At 48.4% G+C, this 24,472-nt stretch overlaps 1 protein-coding gene across 1 annotated transcript in view; it reads right to left on the bottom strand.

The window, feature by feature from the left end:
* Window positions 1–16,950, bottom strand: part of DPF2 (double PHD fingers 2) — a 36,285-nt gene extending 19,335 nt beyond the window's left edge. Inside the window, exons 1-5 of the mRNA XM_014596593.3 lie at window positions 16,812–16,950; window positions 6,097–6,257; window positions 4,523–4,630; window positions 3,134–3,297; window positions 873–965 (exon numbers count right to left, since the gene is read on the bottom strand). Coding sequence (XP_014452079.1) covers window positions 873–965; window positions 3,134–3,297; window positions 4,523–4,630; window positions 6,097–6,257; window positions 16,812–16,843 — 558 coding nt within the window. The 5' untranslated portion in view covers window positions 16,844–16,950. The remainder of the gene's footprint in view (window positions 1–872; window positions 966–3,133; window positions 3,298–4,522; window positions 4,631–6,096; window positions 6,258–16,811) is intronic.
* Window positions 16,951–24,472: the final 7,522 nt, after the last annotated feature.

The raw sequence follows: 24,472 nt of genomic DNA, 5'->3' as shown, positions 1-24,472 counted from the left end.
AACCACTTGCTCTGAGTCTTGATCGCAAGATATACAGGCTCCTTATTTCGAGCTCGTCAGAGGCCAGGTTTTTGGGGGGGTGATGTCTCCCCCACCCATGCATCGGGACAGACGAAGGACAGGTTGCAAATAAAGTGCGCTGTTCTTCAGGTCTAGCTTGCTTCCTAGCCAGGGTGGGCCAGCGGCAATGGGCGCTGGCATACGGAAGAAACTGGTAAACTGCGTTCAGCCCAATTGCTGGGCTGAGGCCACAATAATGTTACAGAAACCTTGGGAAAGCTCAGCGGGTTCCCACAAAGAACCATACACCTCAGAGGATGCAAAGGCTCATGGGAAATGGATTTCAACTAGGGTAAAAGATCAGGGTGACACTAGCCTTCCACATGACACTTCCCAGAAGGCAGAGCTCCTCTGAGGGGCAACACGATTGGTTATTGCTAGGGACCTACTTAAATTGCCATTTCACAATTTTCACAGAAATTGTGAAAAACAGCAATCTCCACAAAAAATGGCACTGGCTACAATTTCCCACAGAATTAACCCAAAAACAATTCTTACCAGAATACGAAGATTTACATTTAAATTTAATACTTAGATTTATAATAATGCATAAATGTATATGATATTTCTGTGGAATTGGCTATTTAATTATGAGGTTTTTGCCTTTTGGCCAATCAGCAACAAGGATTGGACCAGCAGGGCCCCTCTGCCAATCAGCGGCAAGAGGCAAGGCTACGAAATCAGCTCTGTGCGCTGCAAGCAAGCCACAAAAAACCCTTCGTCTTGCCATGATTTAAGTAGGTCCCTAGTTATTGCTTTGCTGTCTTTGGCGAATGCTTTTTCCCCCTCTCACCTCAGCTGCCAGGTGTTACCTTAGCTTTGCCCTTGCCCCGTCGCTTTGGTGTATCCTCCTCATAGTCCTCGTCATCCAGATCATCCAGGAAGTCGTCCGGCTCAAGGATCCGCTGGAAAAAGAACAGAGGATTAGAGTCGCTGGCTGCACCAAAAGGGATAATCCAGCTAAGGAGCAAGACTGCGATGCAGGATATCGTGACTGAGCTCTGCTACAAATCCTGGGTGTGTCTTTCAGTGCATATCCTGGTTTAACAGGGACTTAACATGTCTAACTTGAAGTAAGCAAGCAGAGTTTTATTCTTAATCACTCCAGACCCTCGAACGCCACCACAGCTGGGAAACGGCAAGGTGGAACAGGATGCCAGAGCTTCTGGGCCATAATGAGGGAAGATTTTTACAAGACAGGAGAAAAATATCATATTTTCAAATATATACATGCACCCAAATAAGACATGCACCTTTTTGGGAAGGGAAATCTTTTAACATACTGTATTTATAAGCATACCACAGACATGTTTTCCCCAAAAATCCACCCTTCAAAATTGGGGCGCACGTCGTATGTGGGGAAAGATTTTCTTCACTGGCATAGAAGCATGAAGACACTGTGCTGTAATGTAAAGATTTTCCTTGTTCCCTTTTCCTGCTCCGTTCCCTTACCCCACTTTTCTCAGTTTTAACCCTTTCATAACTGAACTGTCAGCAGCTCTCGGCAGCCCTAACCTTCCATGCAGCTGCTAATCAGCAATTGTGTTCCACACCAGAAGTGGCCACATTTGGGGGCAAAAGGTTGCCACTTCAAACAGGTGCAGCCCTGTAGGAAAAGAAAAAGTTGTATCAACTTGGCTGGGTGCAAAACATTATCACAGATAAAGCCTCGGAGCTGGGAGCCCCCCAAAATATTTCACGTTAAGCTACACAAATAATGTAGCAGAAACGTAAACCTGTTTCCCCATAAAATATGGCTGATGGAGATAACCTGTTAACATCTGGGGTGAACTCTGTTACCCTACCCACAAGCCTCAGGGACTGATCAACCACTGTGTCAAACCACTGTGAACTGAACCAGTGCTCACAGGTGACAAATAAAAGCAGTAACCCAAGTGACAGGGTTGGAGGCGAGAGGTAAGAAAGAGGAATTCAAAATTCATCGCCCACCTGGGTGGGAGAAGGAATAGAAAGAGTGAACGGCAGTAGAATAGAAAGCGATTCCCCATTACCTCAACCCGGACAAAGCACGATGAAAATCCCTAATTGCTTCTTCCAAAGGCCCCTTTATTCACTGGTATCAAAGGCATGTCAGCAGCAAAGCATAATGAAGCGGCTGAGTGATTTGTATCCAATTGTAAGCGGCTGTTCCCTTGGTTATTAAAAAGGCTGGATAATTTGCCTGCATTCGAGACACATCAAAGGGAGTTGTGCACCTAAATACCTCAGAAACCAGTGCTGCTCATCTCCTTGGAGCACAGACTGGCTTTCCAGTCTATTCCCCAATGTCACTTACTGTGCATTCTTGCACTCAACACAGCCCAGAATATAACACACACATTGCTTTTAAAAGACAAAATGACAAGAGAAAGATCTTTCTTAACAATAAGTAACGGAGTAGTAGCAGCAGCAGGTAGGAAGCAGAGACTGCTCAGTGTTCAGCTCTTATCTTATTTCTCACACATCACAGAATCATAGAAGTTAGGCTGGAAGGGATTTTTATAGACATCTTCTAGTCCATCTAGCGGCTGGACTAGATGGCCTTGTGAGATCTTTTCCAGCCTGATTTTCCTGATCCTACATCCCTGGCTGGCATAAATCACAGAGAAATGGGGCTGGAAAGAAACTCCAGAGAACGCATCTAGTACAACCCCCTGTCTGAAGCAGGATCATCCTTATTCAAACCATCCTCTACAAATCCATAATCTAATCTCTTCATAAAATTACTGTCAACCCTGACACAATACAAGACATCACACCTAAACCTGTCACAGGTAAAGCAAAGGGACTACGGCGGCCAACATTTTGCTTCTGTAAATGTAATATAAGTTCAAGAGATCCAAATTAGAGGAAAACACCCACTCCTCCAGGGGATAAAATTCCTTCCTGACCCCAAATACAGCATCAGTCTGACCCTGAGTGGACAGGCAAGACCCTCTAGCCAGAAACCAGTAATGTGCACCAGATTTTGGGGGGGGAAAGTATATGTTGTATGCATGATAATACAGTATTTAAATGACACCCCCGATTAACAGAGGGAGGGGCTTTATCCTGCTTCAATGCCCCGCTGTACCTTCCGCGCACGGCTGTTGGTAACAGGGAACTCAGTGAGACTGTCGTCATCAAGGCGAGCATCCGGCAGGGTGCGTTTCTCCAGGGGGTCAGTCCTCAGGAGAGCCTCCAGGCTGCTGCCATCTTGAGAGATAAGCCCTTCTTTCTTTAAGGTCTGATCTGTGTCTGCAGAGATGGGGTAAAGAGTAAGTGCTGCCCCAATCCCCCTTCCCATGTCTGACCTGCTGCTCTGCTTTCTGCTCCCTGCCCTACTGGCTGCTTTGTTCCTTACTCGCTTCCCAGAAACTTGTCCTTTTCACTCACTGAGAGCTAAGCTACTGCCGTTTCATTTCCACTTGCCACAGGGTAAAAGCAAGCAAACGGGAAGTTACTGCAAGTAGCTGAGGCTGAGTAAAGCCCCATCCCTTTTTACCTTGTTCACAAGTCCACACTTTAAGCCCATGCATTCAGCTGGGGGGCTTAGATCCAGCCTCCCAGCTGGTTATGGGATCACAGCATCATAAGAAAGTAGGGCTGGATGGAACCTCACACATTTCTCTCGTCAAGACAGGTTCAGCCATGACTAAGCCATTGCAGCCAAGTGCGTCTAACCTGCTCTTGAAAACTTCCAAGGATAGAGACTCCACAACTTCTCTCGGCAGCCTGTTTCAATGCTTTGCCACACAGTCAGAAAGTTCCACCTAATCTCCAGCCTAAATTTCCTCTGCTGCAGCTTGAGGCCGTTGCTTCTAGTCCTGTTCCTTACAGCCACAGCAAAAAGCCCACCTACATCCTCTCTATAATCATCCTTCAGGGATTTGAGGACTATGATCCAATCCTCTTCTCCAGGTTAACCCTAGTTCCTTCAGCCTTTCCTCATAAGTCTTGCCTCCCAAGTCTCTGATCATTTTTATTGCCCTGAGCTGGACTCTGGGCAAGAAAACTGATCTGTCTTTGCTCAGATTCTGGAATTTTCACAGACACCAACCAAGGAGTCACGGGGGACAAGGAAGAGTGAGGGGAAGCTGCAGAACCCCATTTTATTCCTGCTTTCCCCTAAAAACAGGCTTGTGTGGCATAAGGGCAGCTCCCTCCAAGCTCCCTCCCATCCCCATGCTCCTGTCAGGGTCCCAAGCATCTCCCTGCTGGGACAGCCCAGATGCACTGAATTACAGGCTCAACCAGCCAAGCTCTGACTGTATAGGGCTCAGTCACAAGTTATGATACCCAGAACTGATATTTCCCAGTCCCACTAGTAACTGGGACATCTGCAGGAAGGCCAGAGAGACTAGATTTGACCACACAGTGCCTATGGAAGCAACATGGGTGAGGCTACATCCCTGAGAGCAGAGGCAGGATGGTCTGGGTGTGACGGCGTGATGACATGCCGCGTGGGCGGACAGAGTGTTACCTGGTTTGATGGAAGGGAAGGAGAGCCTGGGGTCCTCGGGAGGGTGAGAGCGGCGCTTTTTCCGCCAGCGACGTGCCGGGTATGAGTACAGCTGGCCAGCAGCTAAGCCTGTCAAAAGGGAAAGGAAGAGGGGTGGATACAGGCTCATAGACAGGCCCAGCATAAAATAAACACTCACTGAGAACCCTGGGGGAATCTAGTCGCGGGATCAGGTCCGTCCCCCCCAACAGCAAGATTCCACGGGAGGAGGCAGAAAGAGAGAAAGAGAAAGAACTACAGATAGGCCCTGCCTTGACAGTCTGAGCCCACGGAGCAGGAGGGGCAAACTGAGGCACAGACCAACTATTTGACTTGCAATACACAAGTCAGAGCTGAGAACAGAACCCAGGTGTCCTAGCACCCAAACCACTTCTGCAAAACAGAAGCACCAACTGCTGAGAATGGAGATAGGCGTTCCCGGATGTGGGAGAGAGAGAGAGGCACAGCAAACCCCTGGACAAGAAGGGGCAGCTGAGTGCCCACACCCTAACTTCTGCTCTGAGGAGCTGTGATCAAGAGAGTCTGATGCCATGGTCAACCAACAAACCCAGGAGGCCTGGAAAAAACACCCAGTACCCTGGCATCCATCAGGCAAGCGATGAACAAAGACTTTTGCAAAACTTTGCTCTTGTGGATGCTGGCATTGAAAGAACATGCAGGCCATGCAATGGACACGCTGCACTCAGTACTGTGCAATCACAGAGCAAGACGGTCCCAGCCTCACTTTACCCAGCTCTTTCAACTAGCTCACACCCAAGTCTGGCTTTGCGTTGCCCGTGGCAATCTGGCGTGATGACTGATGTGGTCTCGTGGCTCCCTCACGCTCTCCCATCCATCATCTCAGGCTTCGTATTTATGTAGAGAGTTTGGAAACCGGAGTCAAGTGACCTGTTGTAGCGCATGTGGACTCCCCTAGCTCATTTAACCCAGGGGTAGCAGCTGGTCTGATGCAAAGCACTCGCTGCCACCTAGTGGCCAGGTACTATAATAGCACCTACTGCAGCTCTGCTCTTTGCTGTGAGCTAATTTGACCCCAGATTAAAATCTGGGATAAATTACCATATTCACACGTACCACACGCATACCACACATACCCCCCCACCCCCCCCCCCAAAAAACAGCCTTCCAAAAATCAGTATTCAAAAATCAGTAAAACGGGTAAGCTGATTTTTCTTCACCAGAACAAAAGCAGGGAAGAATAGAAGCATGAAGGCACCGTGCTTCAAGATGGCCATGAGCTTCTCTCTCCCTGCCAGCAAGGAGGAGGGGTGCAGTGTGGTGTTAACCCTTTGGTAGCAGCTCTCAAATTGGAGGCAGTAAGCCAAAACCAACTTAAGAACAGCTGGGAAAGCAAGAGGGGAATGGTGCGACCTCTTGCTGGCAGCAATAGAGAGAAGCTGGCAGCCATGATGAAGCACAGTGTCTTCATAATAAAGCCAGCTCCAGGTCACAACTCTGGAAAAACTGAAGCAGGGGGCAATACCAGGGACTCCAGGAGGCCTCGCTGCAAGATAGCACCAGGAAAGAGCACTCACCTGGGCCTCGATGACGCTTCTCCATCCAGATGTAGCAGTTACTCTGCGCCACCCCTGTCTGCGAGTCCAGGAAGGGGAGTCGGACACTCCTCTCTGCACACAGCCTAGCATTGTAGTTGTGGCACTGCTCCATCGCATCCTTGTAGTACTGCTCTCCCAGGCTGCAGACAGAAAGAGCAGAGGAAACCCAGCATTAGCTACAGCCACAGACTTACCCCTCAAGAGTTTGGAGCTACACCATAAGGTCAGACCAATGGCCTTTCTAGCCCAGTGTCCCATCTCTGACAGTGGCTGGAATGGATGCTTTAGAGCAGGGGCACTCCCCATAGGTCCTGAAATTTGGTGGCTGAGAAGCAGTGGCAGCATTAATGATTGCTTTCCTACTGCCAAGTGTCCAGACCTGCAGGCCAAATAATATAGCCTGGTGCACTAAATCAACCCGGCGCATGGCTGGATCAGGGGGCATGGTGTAGGGCCCAATCACACCTGTGGACCAACTCCACACAGGATCCGAGCTGTGGACCTACTCGTGCCATTTATGTGGCTAGAAAATCGAACACCATCACTTTGGGAGGGATAGCATATGAACAAGGCATGTTTAGAGTGATCCAGCCCTCCATTGATGCTGACTTCGTGAAGGAACATCTTGAGAAGCAGGATACCTTCAAGTCAGCCGGCCCTGACAATCTTCACCCCAGGGTACTCAAGGAGCTGGCGAGCATCATAGCCCAGCCTCTAGCACGGATCTTTGAAAACTCTTGGCGCTCTGGTGTAGTGCCCGAAGACTGGAAGAAGGCCAATGTGGTGCTTGTCTTCAAGAAAGGGAGGAAAGTGGATCCGGCTAACTATAGGCCCATTAGCCTGACTTCTATCCCGGAGAAGATCTTAGAAAAGTTTATTAAAGAGGCCATCCTTAATGGACTGGCCGACACCAACATCTTAAGGGATAGCCAGCACGGGTTTGTTGCGGGTAGGTCTTGCTTGACCAATCTCATTTCTTTCTACGACCAGGTGACCTATCACCTGGACAAGGGAGAAGAGATTGATGTCATATATCTTGACTTCAGAAAAGCCTTCGATCTGGTTTCCCATGATCACCTCTTGGAAAAACTGGCCAATTGTTGCCTTGGGTCCTCCACGATCCACTGGCTGGAAAACTGGCTCCAGGGTCGGACCCAGAGGGTGGTGGTCGATGGAAGTCACTCATCGTGGTGTCCTGTGACCAGTGGGGTCCCCCAAGGCCCTGTCCTTGGACCCATACTGTTCAACATCTTCATGAATGATGTGGACACTGGAGTCAGAAGCGGACTGGCCAAGTTCGCCGATGACACCAAACTTTGGGGCAAAGCATCCACACCAGAAGACAGGCGGATGATCCAGGCTGACCTGGACAGGCTCAGCAAGTGGGCGGACGAGAATCTGATGGTGTTCAACGCCGATAAATGCAAGGTTCTCCACCTTGGGAAGAAAACCCCGCAGCATCCTTATAGGCTCGGCAGTGCTATGTTGGTTAGCACTATGGAAGAAAGAGACTTGGGGGTCATCATTGACCACAAGATGAACATGAGCCTGCAGTGCGATGCTGTGGCTACTAAAGCGACCAAAACGCTGGCTTGCATCCATAGATGCTTCTCAAGCAAATCCTGGGACGTCATTCTCCCCTTGTACTCGGCCTTAGTGAGGCCGCAGCTGGAGTACTGCATCCAGTTTTGGGCTCCACAATTCAAAAAGGATGTGGAGAAGCTTGAGAGAGTCCAGAGAAGAGCCACGCACATGATCAGAGGTCAGGGAAGCAGACCCTACCATGACAGGCTGAGAGCCCTGGGGCTCTTTAGCCTGGAAAAGCGCAGGCTCAGGGGTGATCTGATGGCCACCTATAAGTTTATCAGGGGTGACCACCAGTATCTGGGGGAACGTTTGTTCACCAGAGTGCCCCAAGGGATGACGACTAGGTCGAATGGTCATAAACTACTACAAGATCGTTTCAGGCTGGACATAAGGAAGAATTTCTTTACTGTCCGAGCCCCCAAGGTCTGGAACAGCCTGCCATTGGAGGTGGTTCAAGTGCCTACACCGAACACCTTCAAGAGCAAACTGGATGCTTATCTTGCTGGGATCCTATGACCCCAGCTGACTTCCTGCCCTTTGGGCAGGAGGCTGGACTCGATGATCTTCCGAGGTCCCTTCCAGCTCTAATGTCTATGAAATCTCCTGCAACACCCTTCTCTAGCATCGACCCATCATCAGTTTAGAGATGCCAGAGGATGTATCCCTTCCTGTTCTAACAGCCATTAATAACCTGTCCTCCATGGATCTGCCTATCCCCTTTCTGAATCTGACCAGACTACCCTGCCTCTACTGGTAAAGAGTTCCACGTATTAACGGTGTGCTACCTATAAAACGTCCTTTCATAGAATCACAGACAAGGAGTGGTGAAGGAAGCTCAGGAGGTCACATCTAGTCCAGCCCCCTGCTCCAAGCAGGACCAGCCCCAACTACATCATCCCAGCCAAGGCTTTGTCTAGCTGAGCGTTAAAACCTCCAAGGACGGAGATTCCACCTTTCTCTTGTTAAGCCTCCTGTTTATTTCAGTAGGGCTCCCTAGTTCTAATAGTCTGGGATTTGGGGAATAGCAGGTCCCTATTCACTTGCTCCACGTGCTTCATGACTGTATAGACCTCTGTCCTATGCTCCCTCAGCCTTCTCCTTCCCAAACTGAAGTCCCGACCCTTTTAATCTCTCCTACTAGGGCAGACCTGATATTCTTGGTTGCCTTCCTTTGCACCAGTTTAAATGCACTTTTGCAAAAGAGCAGACAAAAGCATCACTGGTTCCACTGGGGGGGGGGTAACTAAGTCACCCCCACTTTTAAAATAGGATATCATTACGTCAGTCCAGTTGATACCATTCAGAAAGCATCACCAACTGATGCACCACGTAGGAACCGCGCATGGCAGTTTTCTGAGCAACAGTTGAAACAGATATTAATGCAAGATGGTAGCTCTGAAAACAACCTTATTTGACGCACATACCATGCTCTGCTTCTCCCCTGAAAATTTAGCAACTGAAAAATCAGGCTGTGGATCTTAAAAAAAAGAAACTGATTCTGAACCGCTTGGTTCACAGGAAAACTGTTTTCTTCACTCTACCTTTCCAAAACAAGGTGCGTATCTTATTTGAGAGATGCGAGGCATCCCAGAGCATTACCTTGGTTTATATATGAACTGTCAGCAAATTTCTAGACTAAGATTTTGATGTCTAAATAGCCACAAAAAAAAGGAACTATCCCTAAGAAAATGAAGCAGACACACACGTTCGACCCAGTTTTGATTTCTGTGACTATTTGCTAGTCCTGTTTCACCTCAATGCAAAATACTCTGTCTGAGACGGCAAGAAATCAAAGTAGGCATTATCGAATCATGCCCCTGATGATAAGGTCAAACGTACGGAAGAGAAGAACGTGTTAAGAGCGGCGGAGAATATCATCCTTGAAAGATTTCATCCAACAAGTGAAAAAACCACAGCATGCATAAACAACTTCATAGATCTCACATCAAAACAGAGCGAGACTGTCTCCCATCCCTCCCCTTTCTGCTGGCAGTAATGAGCCATTTCTACCATCTGGAACATCAATACAGGTAATTAAATCCACTAGCGGATAAAAAACAGTCAGTCACTTGCAGTCATCACAGATCCCCTGGTACTTTTTGCACCTTCAGCAAATTCTACCCCGGTGACATTTCAGAGATAAAGGATTCCTCTCCTATTTTTGCCCTAAATAGCAGTGCTATATAAGATAACACCAGCAGACAACTGAGAAGCAAATGGATTTGGCAGGTGGAGGGATCACTATGTTGGGGGCCACTCAAGGAGGAAGAAACTGCTAAGACAAGTGTGAATGACTATAAGCTGTCTCCAAAATGTTCACATCAACGTCACTGTGCGCAAATATGCTTACCCAATGGTTCTCCTGGGCATGGTGTGAAAGATGCCCCATCCCCCTCACTTCCACACCAGTCCCCCCCCAAATTGAGGCCAGATAGCAGCTTTGAAATGGTGCCGAGTGCCTAGAGCACATGTGCTGGACAACATACCCTCAGCATTATTCCAAAGCCTTCTTTCTGGGGTTTAGCAGTACAAAGCAGGGGTGCGGGGTTTGCTACGCAGATATGGAGATCCTCAGAGGCCAAGCAGTGGAGGACTGCAGCTTGAGAAGAGGGCACTGAGCTTCCCCTGCAGCCACGAAGACAGAATGGCCTCAAACGCACCGCAAAGATACTGATGGGTCACCAGTCTGCAGCACGTAGATATGGAGCATCCCCCTAAGAATGGCACCACCTCCAGACTCAAGCAGAACGGACATCCTACACACACCAGAGGTTCACTCAGCTGGCATCCTCGAGTCCACATCCCCTGCTTTACCTGTGAAAGGTTAGGTGGTCTTGGCGCAATGCGTCTTGTAGTCGTATGGCTGGAAGTTGCCTAGTTTTTAGGAACAGCTTAGATGAGCGCTTGCATGGGATGGTTTGAACAGGGACAAACCTGCCCCGTGCAGGGGGTTAGACTAGATGACCTCCAACAGTCCCTTCCAGCCGGACATTTCTACGATCCCATTGTAATGCCATGCTGAAACCACACTTCAATATATAGATCGGGACAGAGAAAAGAAATCAGCTAGCAAAAAATCACCAAGGAGAAACCAGGGACCAACAGGAAAAAAATGTGCTGCTTGGGTTAAATGCAATTTTCCCCCTCCCCCCCTTTCAGGTTCCCTTCTTTTTGCTACGGCAGCACTAAAACTCTCACTTAATTGAATGAGCTGTAATTACTGTAATTTGGACGTTAAAATCTCGCCACAAAGTATGGTGGGGAAGGGAAGCAGAAAATCTGACTGCCGTCAGCTGCTGTAGGAGAAAGCGCAGGAGAGAGGAGTTTTATATTCCCTGATGCTGGGACAGGAGAGGAAAGAAAATTGGATAAATATGTTAGCGTAACTCCCCTTTGTTTACACTGATGTATATTGATCCTGACACTTTAATACCGGCCGAAATGACTACATCAAACCAGAGAGCGCAAGGCAGACGGTGGCGGGGGGAGGAAAGCGTTCGATCCGGCTTGGGAACGCAGCTCTGTAATTACAAACGGGTGAGGAGGCTGAGTAACGAGTTAAAAGGCACACAGGAGAAGGGCTTTCAGGCTCTGCATGAGAATTCACAAGTGAGGGGCACAACGCGAGGGAAGGGGGAGTTTTAAACCCCTCCATCCCAAATTAGATCTGAAACCACGGAGGACAGGGTGTGACAGCCTAGGATCTCGTAGAGCTATTGAGGCTGAATATAAGTGACAGGCCTCAGCCTTTTTACAAGCGCAAAAAAATAACCGCCTGGAAATAACAGCGGTCAACATGCATTTTAGGCAGAACCTACCCCTGGCCACGCACCTGACCCACAGACTTTCAGACCGGCCTAAGGACCCCTCGCACTAACTGAAGCAGAGGAAGATCTGGTAGCCAAGCGAAGATACGGAGCTAATGACGTCATCCCTGGACTGACCACAAGTTTTGCCGACTGCTAGATTAGGGATAAAATCTGCTCTCACAGTGAACAACACAGGCAGACCCAGGTATAGTCACCAATGCAGCTAGACCGTGGCTCTGAGACGTAATATAGGCTGAATGTGGACATAGGTTAGCTGTCTCCAGCTATGCCGTGGACTCAAGATCGGCAGTTCCCTGCCTTGTTAGGCTCCAGGCCCCCCTCGGAAAATGCCAGTTCATCACAGGCGAAATGCTGAGCAATTCTTCTGCTGCAAAGAACTCTGAAAGATCCTAACAGGTCAGAAGGGTTTGGACACTCTGGATTCCTACTGGATTTTCTGGGCTTCTCCAGCAAATCATATTTTCATATCGAACAGAGCTAACGTTGCATGCCACCCCAGACATTTCAAGGCCGAGCTGCGACTTTCCCGCAGCACCCTGGTTGACAACTACTGACGCAGATGCAGGTCCGCATTTACGTATGCCACAGCCAAACCTCTGTATGCGTTTGCTGCACACCTCCTCAGATGGGTGCAGACTGGATGGGGCCACCTTTGGTACCCACAACTGGGCTACAAACGACACCCTCTCCAACCCACTATAGAGGAGTGGAAAGAGCACTGAATGGTGGGTGGCTAGAACTGGCCTCCATTCCCAACACTCGCACCTTGTGTGCCTGGATTTACTAGCAGTGCGAGTCAATTCTCCCGGTGTAAAACAGGGTTAAATTCCACCCCCCGTAAAATAAATTTTAGGCCCCAAGATGCGAAGGGCAGTGCTCTCCCACTACATTATTTTAGTGCTGTTTTCCGAGCAGAAAATGTTTCTACAGCTGTGAGAAACAGGGCAAGAATCCCCCTGGAAAAGACTGATGCAGCTTTGACTGTCTAGGCAGCTAGAGAATGGGTCAGGGAAGAATTAAAAGCAGGAAAAGCCACAGGAAAGAGGCAACTCGGTGGAAGACAGGAAATCTTCCCTGCACAGATGGCTCAATTCTCTGCTTCAAACAGAGGTGGAAGCTTTTTTTTTTATTGGAATTGGATCTGTATTTTCATGTGGCTCCATCTAATACCGTGCAATCAGCCTGGATTTCTCGTTCTTGTGTTTTATCATAACGCCACTCCTCTGCGTTCGCTGAAGAGAGCTTAATTAGCCTCAAAACATCAAATAAAAGTACAACTCTCCCTTGAACAACCTCCCCCATGCTGTTATTTTTGGTTTAAGTCCCGCAAATACAAAAATATCCAAAGGAAGGAAGGAAAGAAAAAAAGAGTTCTTTGATACCTCAAACGCCGACGGGAATTCATTCTGGAATCTAGATGTCCTGCGGAATAACTGCATGCACAAACACAGACTGGGGCATGACTGCCTGGGCTGCAAGACTGCAGAGAAAGACTTGGGGGTTACTGTAGAGCATAACCTGAATATGAGCCAACAGGGTGCTTTTGCTGCACACAAAGCCAACACCAGACTGGGCTGTATTAACAGAAGTGTCTCTTGCAAGTCAAAGGCAGTGTCTCTCTCGCTCCGTTCAGCACAAGCGAGGCCTCACCTGGACTCCCACGTCCAGTTTTGGGCCCCACACTTCAAGAAGGTGGACAATAATGATTAGAAGCCTGGGAAGCATGCCTTATGATACAAGGACAAACTAAAACAACTAGGAGTATTTAGTCTAGAGAAGACTAAGCAGGAGATTTGATCACAGTCTCAAAACCCTGAAGAGCAATGATATGGGATGGGGAGATAGGCTTCTCTCTGTGACCACAGGGGACAGGACTAGGAGCAACAGCCTCAAGTTGCAGCAGGGGAAATTGAGGTGGGAGATAAGGAAGAACTTCCCGACTCTGAGGGTGGCCATGCATCGGAAGAGGCTGGCGGAGTCTCCATCCCTGGAAATGCTCAGCAGGTTGGACAGACACTTGGCTGGGGTCCTTCCTACCTTGACCAGGAGGCTGGACTAGATGTGACCTCCTGAGGTCCCTTCCCAGCCCAACTTCCCTATGAACCTACGAACTCAACTTCTTTACAAGGGTTCAGGCCACAGTGAAGGACAAAATAAATACCTTATTTATGCACATACCACACTCACCTTTTCCCCTAAGACTAGTTATTGAAACTTAGGGGGTTTGTCTTAAATGGTTCTGAACACTCTAGCTAAATGGAACGAATCTCTCTTTTCTTTCATCTACTTTGCCCTCAGACAAGGTGCCAGTTTTATCTGAAGGCATGTGGTATACAACTAAGTATAGTATCTCTTTCCAGCACCCCCTTTTAAAAATTATCTTATCTTGTAATATTTCCCTTGCCAAACACTTTGAGAAAGCATACAGAGGAACATATTCTGCCTTCAATTATACACAGTGCGGCTCCACAGATTTTAACAGAATCACCCACTGGTCGGCTTGAGGGCAAGATCTGACTCCTGCTCCACAAAAAATGTTTCCTTAAAAGGTTTTACAAATACTGCTTGAGACACAGCAGGGGTCATGAATTAAGAACCACAGTGAGACAAGACAGGAGGTCTGGTTTCCAGTGTCATAATTTCCCCATCCTCCCCCCTGCCCCCTAAAAATACTCTCCCATCTTCCTTTGTCCATTTGGATATGAAGATTTTCAAAGCTGGGACTGCATTGCATCTGAGGACAATTTTACATAGCGGCCTGTTTCCAATCTTAGCTAACACCACAAGCAGAAGTTATCTAGCTGGCACTAACCAGAGAAATTACGCTCAAAACCCCATTTTATGGATGGCTTCAGCTAATACAATTACTTCCACCCCCATTGGCAAGAATCTCAGAAAAGAGTTTTGTGCTGGAAGTTATTACAATTAATTGTGGGGAAAGGAAATGGACAGGATACTTGGGTGGTGGTGGTGAGGGGGGACAAGGAATGGAAAGAGCGCCCCGTGAAACCCCTTTATAAAATTCCTGCCTGTTTTTCAATGACAGCAAGAGAGTCGCAATTTTTCCAGCGATGGAAACAAAGCGAGGCAAACTCGTGCCTTGACATAAAGGCTTCCTGAAAGGTTTGCACAGAGATAACGTGCCTTGGGACCGTTAAAACACACTAAGCCACAATCAGGAGACCAATGCTGTCTTTTTAAGACTGGGCGGCAGCTCCTCAGCATTTCAGCTATCCTCACCGCAAAGAGACATTCACAACTTTCTGCTCCAAAAAGCAAACAGCCACCCTTTTCATGAAAAATAAATACATTCCACCCTCATGTGACCAAGTGGATAATGCAATACTTTCTATTTCACTGGCTTTTTGAGCATCCTGACAACCCAGCAATGTACAAAAGGTTAGTCACTGATTGGGGGGGGTAGATATACTCTTGCTGGGGGATGCTGCAGTATAGATTTGGGGCCAGAGCGCATACTGTAGGGCAGCGACTGCCCACTGCAGAACCCAAGGACCCTTAGGATCTTTAATGCATTTTATCTTCACAAACCTCCTGTGAAGGAAGAGAGAGGTTTGAGATAACCGAGTCCAAGCTCCAGTCTCTATCCAGGCTGGGACTGCAGAATGGTTTTTCCCCCCTGTGGACTACAAGTTCCATGAGCCCAGTTTGCAGACTGGGACTGTGCTACAAACCCTCAGGCTGAGACTGGGGCCTGTCATGACAGGCACTGTTTAACCCTGCGAGGCACTGCCCAGTCCCCCAGTGAAAACCAGCCGCTGCCCGGAGTAACTCACTGTATAGACAAGACAGGTAAGTATCATTAGCCCCGTACCACAGCTGGGCATCTCGGCCTTAGGGGAGCACATACAGCGCCTAGCGCAGCCTTGTCCCAAGGCATTTTTTTTTTTTTTTTTAAGAATTCCTGCTGTTTGGTGCACTGTAAGGGGAAGAAACTCTCTTTTCACAAGAGAAAGCAGAAGCTTGGCTGAAAAGGATGAATTCTAGCAGAAGCACGGCCATCGATTAACCTCCAGGAGTTACCCCCGTGTCCCAAGTACTGCTCCCAGTGCGGATTCAGCCAGACTTTCCATGTTACAGGCATCCTTAGGACGCACTGGAGAAAGGACAAAGCTGGAGACGTTATGAAGGGAGGGGACTGAGCTTGGGTCCCATGCATCCCTGCCCCTCCCCATCCAATCCCACACCCCTATGCCATCCTAACCCACCCCGTCCCCAAACACTCATCAGTTCCAACCTGCGCATCTTCAGGGCAGATTCTGGCTGATTCACCATGATTTTGCAAGCCCAGATTGTGAGAACAGCACTGGAGCTCCCCCCCACCCCTTCACAGCAGGGTGATCTCTTCCTCCCTCGTCCCCCATGCCGCGGGGCCCCTTTCCCCCCCTTGGGGTCCTTGTCTTTCCTTCCACCCCAAGGATCCCTGCGGAGCTGCCCCCAGGGACCAGGGATGTTCTTCCCTATCCACCCAAAGGAACTTGATGGGAGGGGGCTTCACCCCTCTCCCTCCATAAGGCCCCCTATGCAGGGGGCTCAAAACCTTCCCCTCTCAGCTTCCTGCCCCCACTCAGGGACCTTGGGGAGAGGATCTGACACCCCCCCACCAACTCCAAGGGCCCAGCAGGAGAGAAGCTTCCCCCCTCTCCACCCCTAAGACCCCCACAAAGACCCTCTGGGGGGCTCCCCTTCCCCCTGCTCCCCCACAGAGTCCCTCCTGCCTCCCCGCCACCCAAGACCCCCTATGGGGGGGCCTCTTCCCCTCTAGAGACCCCCTCCCCCACGTCCCCTCCTAACCTCCACCCAAAACACCCCCTCCCCCACGTCCCCTCCTACCCCCCCACACCCCGTCCTAACCCCCCACCCCAAAAACCCCCTAAGAAGTGCCCCCCAGCCCCATCCCCACCTCCCCCAGAGGCCCCCCTTCCCTACAGGGCCCCTACTGCCCCCCACAACTCCACGGGGGTCCCATCCCCCCTCCACGGGCGCTACCAAGTAAGCCTGGGGGGGAAAGAGCCCCCCGTTCCCACGCATTGCCGGGCTGGGGGGGGGCAGGTCCTCCCCCCAAACTAGAACCCGGGCTGCGAAACTTTGCGCCGAACAATGAAAGCCCCGGAGAGGGAGCGCGGCTCCGTCCCTCCCCTTTCCGGCGACTTGGTCTCGCCCGGGGGTCCCCCCGTTCCATTTGCGCGGCTGAGGCCCGGGCTGCACCACTGCCCCCACCGGGGGGGGTGAAAGGAGGTGGGGGGCGAAACCACTCACAGCTTCACGACGTTCTGTACCACCGCCGCCATCTTGCCTCTGCCGCCTGGGCCGTGGGCCGCCCCGCGCGCATGCGCCGAGAGCAGCAAGGCAGCGAGGAACGGGGAGAAACCATCCTCCTATTGCGCACGCGCAGAGGCCTCCTCCCGTCCCACTCTTGATTAATAAGTACGCGTGCGCCAACTGAGAATCAGGCGCCCCCTCTACTCTAGTGCTGGGTCATCATGGCGCATGCGCCGAGGCTCACCCGCCTCTGCCTGGCCCTCGGCAATGCACATGCCCAGAGCGCGCGCGCTCGCCCTCGATGGTGTGGTACTGCGCATGCGCAACCCGTTGGGCGGGGTTGGGGCTGTTCTGGGGCGCATGCGCGAGAGGGAATGGGGTTAAAAAGGCGGGAAAAAGGGTGTGAGGGAGGGAAGGATAGAGACGTGATTGAGGGGAAGGGGGAAAATGGGGGGAATGACAAGAGCATTTAAAAAGAATGGAGGGAATGAGAGAAAATGGAGGGATGAGGGGGAAGACTGGAAAGATGGAGGGAGGAGGATAGACTGGAAGGAGAAGCACCGAGACTAGGTGGGAAGGATGATGCGTGATGGGGGGGGGGGTAGGCAGATAGTTGAAAGGAGGGACTGATCCCAACGGGACTCCCAACAGCCCAGTCCCTTTTGCCATGCAGGTCACTGGTGTGAGACAGGCCGATTGCTGCTGCCACGGGACCAGCAGTCCTCCATAAAGGGACAGAGCGGGCTGAGGGCATGAAGGGTCCAGAAAGCTGCCCTTGCGACACCTGCCCTGGACGTGCAGAGGATTGGTGCCGGGGTCTCTACTGGAAGGCAGGTGGTTACATGTTGCTTCATGCAAGGCAAACAAGGTAAGAATGCTGAAATGAATGGCGTTTTGGATGGCATGTGCACGCCAAGGGATAACTAATAGGAAAAAGCTTGTTGGGCTTTGACTCGAGGAGCAGCAGTAAAGGGAGTCTTGGGCAAACAGAAGAGACGGCGCGTTAACACTGGTATAATTCGTCTACACCGACAAAAAATCATACAGCGATCCACAGTGGACAGACAAGCAGTTGCCTTGGGCTTCCTGCAACAATAGGCAACTATTATGCTGCCTTTCCACCGGGTAGTAAGAGAACATGCAGTAGTCATGAACAAATGGGTAATCCAGGAAAAGCATGGACACGCACCAAGCTACACTGGTGTCTCTTTCCTGCTGCTTTTCCCCAAACCCCGGTAAGCACGCTGGCACAAAGGCTTACACTGCGTCTCTTCCTTGTTCACCCCAGCATAAAAGCAGTTTACGCTGATGTAAGTGTGTTGGATCCAGACCCAGAGGTAAGTTGTGTCCTCAAGAAATGAGACTCTTGTTCTCCTCAACAGCGCGTGCATAGATTGAGTGCTCTGCCCTCCAGTCCATTGCATGGGTTACGAATGCAGGACTGCTGTCCCCCCGGGAGGCCGGAGGGACAGCCCACACCCTAACAGAGTCATGGAAAAATATATTCGGAGCTGTTGACTCGCCTGCGTTTGGACAGTGATAAATTATTCAGGTTTGACGCTGGGAAAGTTTTGCTCCTGTATTTGGAAGGTAAGCAGCCGCAGGCTGGTCCTCAAAGCAGCAGAACAGAAAAAGAAGGTAGTGGGGAAGGGAAATAAATGGGAAAATACTAAAATGTGAGTATTTAAGGACAAAACACATGGTTAAGTAGATGAGGTTCTGGCCTAGACTTTAATGGCATGGTTCAATTTCTAGCTTAGTGATACATTCCTTGGGTGAGCTGCTTAGGGCTGCTCTACTTGGAGTGTGAACTTAAACCACGCCGTCTGCCATGTTTGCTCACATACAACCCAGCCTAGAATAAAATTCACATCTTGTTTTTTGAAAGGCAGGCTAAAGAACAAAACCAAACGTTTCTTGTAGTAAGTAACTCGGTAGCAGCAGCAAAAGAGCTGAACCTGCTCTCTCTTCTGTTGCCTGTAAGTAGTATGCACATCTGACTTTCACTTTTGCCTGGTAAGGCAGAAACTCTTCTTACCTTATTTCTTGTATATAAATTGCACTGAAATTTCCAACATCTCTTTTGGAGGCATGGTGCATGTTGTATGTGAGGAAAATATGGTATTCCTCATTAACTCTTGCAGACTAAGACTGAGGAGGTATAATCTATTTTCAAAGTGAAGTAAGCAGCCCCTGCAGAGTCTCACTGAATGCACATTAAGAGCATCTACATGTGGGGCTAGTGCGGAGTAGCTAGTGCACCATACATTCACACCCATCTTACTGCATAGTAACGTCCCAGGCTTGTAATACCCATCTCTAAACATGTTGGGTAAATCATTCCCAATCTCCAAGGGGTGGGTGTTGGAAGGATAACAACCTATGAATGCTTCTGATGTGCTCAACTGCTGTGGGCCCAAGGGTCATAATTGGATCTTGAACAGAGTAAGTAACTACACGGGCAGCTTTGGGCCAAAGTTCTCACTCTCTATGGGGTAACATTTCTGTGAGTGAAAGTATATTGCCTTATTGCGAGCATGTTTTCTGCAGCACAGCTGCACCCGGCCTCATTGTGACACTTCCTTGGCTTGCTCACTAGGAAAGATGAGAACAACCACATATTTGCCCTGCCTTTTTTTTTTTTTTTCCCTTAAATTCCATTACTGATCGTAGGTTCCTTCCCTCACCCCTGCCCTTCCAATACACAATTTAGCTCTTTGTTTCAACTTTCCCCTTCCCAGCTCCCCAGTAATTAATTTTGCAGTTGGAGTCTAATGGAAGGGTCTCTGCAATGCCATTTCAGCTTGCGATCGGAAGGGGGTGCCATGGCCAACCCCTGTGCTGTTCCTGTGTCGGAGGTGCGAGTTTGGCGGGACAGCCTTTCTCTGCTTTCTCATTGCCAGCCAGGATGGCTAAAGTGAAGTTGTTGAATTTGCTTTATTTTCCCGAAACGGATTGGCTGCTCTTTCATTTTTCCACAGTGGGGTTAAGAAGGCATATGAAAGCACCAGGCTCAGGAAGTGCAGAAACTATTTGGCCTTGAGCTATTTGGCTAAGTCATCCCTTTTCCCCAGGCAGCCACACTGCAAGTAGTTCCTTGTTCCCAGGCAGCTCTGCTTCACACCCACTAGATTGCCACATGGTACAAATGGCTTTGGGAACTTCAGCCAATGGTGATAAGCAGTGGGGTAGTTGTTCTAGCGCAAACCTCCAGGCTAAGTACAGACAATCAAAAAGCCCAAGGCTGAATCAATTCAATCTCCACGGATTAGTCTAAACTGTGTAAATTGAACCGATTAACAAGTGAACAGACATTCACTTTTGATTCCAGAAATGCAGCCATGTGCCTGCAGTGGCCCAAGCCAGAAGCTGGGTGGGGGTGAGGGGCGCCAGAGCACGCCTCCCTGGTCTGCTGGAGCAGATGGCTTGAATCTGGAGGGGATCTGGGACAGAAGTTCAATAAACCGAATTAAATTAGTTAAGTCTGATACTATATCCATCCAGGTTTATCTTATACTGGTTTCAGCCATTTTGAAAGTGGTTTATGGGCACTGAACTTCTGTTGTGTTACAGATTTGAACCGGTTTCCAATTGCTTATACCAGTTTGTGTAATTTCTGTCCCTAGCCCCAGGGTAGACAGACTAAATCACTGTAAGCACAGTGTGCACCTCTGCACTTTCCACAGCTGGATTTAACAACACTGGTGTATATATAGTAGCTTGCCTGCCAAAAGTAATGTTTTGCAGTAGGAGCAGGGGCAAATATCCAGCGCAGAAGAGGCCTGTGACTTCCACGCTGCAGAAACCTGGGCAGGGATGTCTGCACCCCTCATTGTCCTGCCTGAATGGAACGCTGTTTCCTTTACGAACAAAGTCAGAAGCACAATACTTGCATTCAGTGCCACACTTCATCTGCTTTGAATGCCCAGCTGACAAAATGCATTTCCCCATTTCTTTCTTTCCTCCATCTGCATGCTCCCTGCAATTTTTTTTTTCTTTTTTTTTCTACGTGGCCTCTTGGCATCTCTGTTTTTACTCCCCCTCGCTAAGAATTTGTCTTCCAGCCAGCTAGCTTGCCTCCTACGTATGAAGTTACATGGTGAGTCAATACCACAGTCATGATTGGAACCCTGGAGGTCCCTCCATGTTGCAACCATTATAACACCCTTCATCCAAGAGTCGGGAAGATACATTTGTCAGCTTCGCTAACCAAGGCATCCTCATTAGAAGTGGAATTGAAAAGAATCTGCAGTCCCCCCCTCATTGAGTCCAGGAGCCCCAGATCTGGCTCTCGCTGTAGCCTATGGCTCAGGCTTCTAGAGCTGGGAATATACCCTTGACAAAAATCCTCACATTCAGTTGCTTTGCTCTAAAACTCTTTAAAAAAATATATGGGAAAGATGAAATCATCTTTCCCATCACAGACTGAGTCATGATATGAATGCAACTCAATTAATACCTTTCCTGGCTGAATGACTCATGCTTCTTAAAACTAATGTAAAAAAGCAACGTGTGCAGGTTTGGAACAATCATTTGCATAGCTTTCTGCTTTGAGAAGCGAGGAAACAAAGCTAGTTAAAAACAAAACAGAACAATAAAGAACTGAACTGGTCAAAATGATCGATTCAGAGAGCAGAAGGAATTTGTCATTCTGCAGAAAGCAAGGGGCTAGGAAATTCCAGAAGCGGAGCAGATGTATTTAGTGGTTTTTGCTGGCTTTGTCAGGGAGGAATAAAGCAATACTTATTGCGACATTTTGAACGGGCAGGGAGCCAAGAAGAAAAATCAGGATAAGACTGAGCACTTAAAGAAAAAAAAAATTAAACGATAGCTTGGTTAAGTTTACTCTGAGTACAGCTTCCATCTGAGACCCTGTCAGCTTGACAAGAAGAGGAATTGCTAAGCAATCAGAGGGAAGAGCAGGCCAAAACTCAAGAGGCAGGAGTTTAGTGAACGTGACTCGTGTTGTGCTATTCTACATTGCTTTGTGATTGTGCAGGTTTTTGATCTGTAGACAGTTACGGATCTTGTTAAAGCTGATGAGTGACTGCCCTTCTTTCAGGCTAAAGCCTCGTTATGACAGGTGAAAATAATAGAAGTCACTGTTCAAAACACTGGGCCCTGTAGCGAGGCTGGATCAGATGGGTAGGACCTGAGGAGGTTAGAAGGGTTAAGACTGGAAATACAAGGGTCTAGATTAGGAATTGGCTTGGCAGGGCCAGCAGAGAGCAAGCAGAAGTCAGAAGAGTGATCCAATGAGGGATGCATCCCTCATTGGAAAGACAGGCTTGGGACTCTGTGGACCTTGTTTTCAACAGGGACAGGACTTCATTGTACTCCATCCATCACCCAAATGCAAATGCCCCTGAAAGGCAACAAATCTTGGCTAAGCTTATGGGTCAACAGTAGGTTCTTACATCAACTTCAGTACCAAAAGATCTCAGCACCTTCTTGAAAGGTCTCAAACAACATGACTAACATCTGACCGGTAATATATATCACTCCTTGGAAGTGCAGGACAGGGATAAAGCTATCCGTTGACTTCACCAAGGATTAATTTGGCTTCTTGGATTTGTATGTAGGTCCTACATAAATCCTAGTGAATATTTCTTGTTTTAAATTGTAGTGGTTGCATGGTGATGAGTAAAATGATCTGTTTTATGATGGTGCATAGCAACTGAGAAAGGAACATTGTTCAGGGCACTGGCAATCCATGTAGCACAAAATTGTTCCTGCTTTGAAGAGTTTCTCATTTGAACAGACACAGCAGAGATGAAGAAAAGAAAGGTTGCCTCACTGCCCTCAATTTACAGGTTGGGAACCAAGGCACAAAGAGATGACGGATACAATAGTCAAAAGCCCCTAAATCACTTTGGCCCTTTTGAAAAATCTTACTTTATATATAATGCATCCATGGACAGCTGGTGAGCATTGAAACCAGATCTCATGATTCCCCTGTACAGTATACAGTAAACCATGAGGCCAAATTCAAGCGACTTACCCCACCAGTGAGGCAAGTCATGCCTGGCCTTTCTTGTTTCTAATTATGTAGTTAAAAAAAAAAATTAACACTTAGAGGCACAGCACATTCCCTACCAGATTATAAAGAGCCTTTTTTTCTTTTTACCTCGGTTATTAGCGATGCTTTTAAGCTGGTTATTATTTTTACAGTTGGCTAACCTCAAAATAGTTAATGTTTTGTTTTGTTTTGTTTTGGGTTTTGTTTTTTGGTGGGGATTTTTTTGGTTTAATAGCCAGGTCATAAATCCCAGAGAATATGGAAGCTTATCGCAAAACCAGAGTAGGCATCATAAGAAGATAGATGCCTTTCATCCCTTCAGCCAGCACTTACCATATCGTTATTCAAGCAGATGATTGGGTGTCTTTACTTTGCAAGTATCAGTTAGTGGGATGTCCTGGCAGTAGGATAGGAAACAGTATAGCAGGAAGGGAGAGAGACAAAAATGAGCCCGCTGGTCTGGTGTGATGTGGCAGAGAGGTGGGGAAAGATGGGCCCACTGTGTTGATCAGCGAGGACAGTAAGCTCTCCCGCTCACTGATTTGATGAAGTGCAACAGGAGACTGGATGGCAGATTTGAGAGATTAATGCTGTGAATCCCTCATTAATGAGTTAGGAGCACAGGAAGAAGCAACCGTTGACAGCAAAGCAACTTTTGAGACTAAGGTCACAAAGAGGAGCATGCAATTTGGGCTTTTACGCACGTCATCTCCACAATAGAGTTTTAAAATGGGATCGACGCCTCTGACAGCTGGGAAGATTGATTCCCGCAGTACTGCCGCGCAGATCTAATCCTGCATGCAAGCAGTTCTCGGCGAGGGTTATTTTGTCCTGCTCAGCACACATTTCTGATATTGTAATGCTGATAAGGACAGGGTGCGAGAGAGCGAGAGTCTGTGCGTGTCTGTCAGGGGCAGTCTCCAAACACCTTAATCTTGGACTCAAATCTGTTTGTGCATTTCAGTTTGATGTGCCAGCTTAGGTGAAATCCATGGAAACAAATGCCGCTGTGTTGTCGCCATGGACACAAAGCTCCCATGAGGATTATAAACTGTGATAGAAAAAAAGCAGAGCCGCCCGTTAGCAGCTCTGCCATGCTCTCAAAGCACAGTCCGTTCCAGATTTTTCTCGGAATTGTGCAGCTGAACAGCAGCTTTGGTATGTTAGAAAACAAAAAGTTAACTGTGAAACAGAAAGAGGAGACAGACTCGCAGATGGAGATGAAGCCTAGATAAAGCATGGCACTGCGGGCCCTGCCGCATGTTCACATTAAAGCTGGATAGAAACCAGCTATAAAATTGTTACAAATTCCCAAGCACTAACTTAGCAGGTGACTGGCTCTTTTTATAGTTTGGATGGACATTTTTATGGGGTGATGATTACTTCAGACATGTGGCCAGTCTAAATTTATTGCGTGCTGTTGACCAGTTAATTGCATGATAATTATTTTGCGGGCATGGCCAGCCTTACTTTGCACAGGTGGCTGGTCTAAATTTATTGCACAATTAACCAGTTAATTGCACAATATATGTAACATGTGGCAGGTGCCTGCAAGGGTGAAATGATAACAGTCTCCTACTTCCTCCCAAACCTCAATAGCATTTATAAGCATCCTCTTTTTTTAAGGTGCCTGGAAGTC

The sequence above is a fragment of the Alligator mississippiensis genome, chromosome 15 (assembly GCF_030867095.1).
Source record: "Alligator mississippiensis isolate rAllMis1 chromosome 15, rAllMis1, whole genome shotgun sequence".
NCBI classification, from domain to species: Eukaryota; Metazoa; Chordata; order Crocodylia; family Alligatoridae; genus Alligator; species Alligator mississippiensis.
This window is presented reverse-complemented; position numbering and strand designations above follow the sequence as displayed.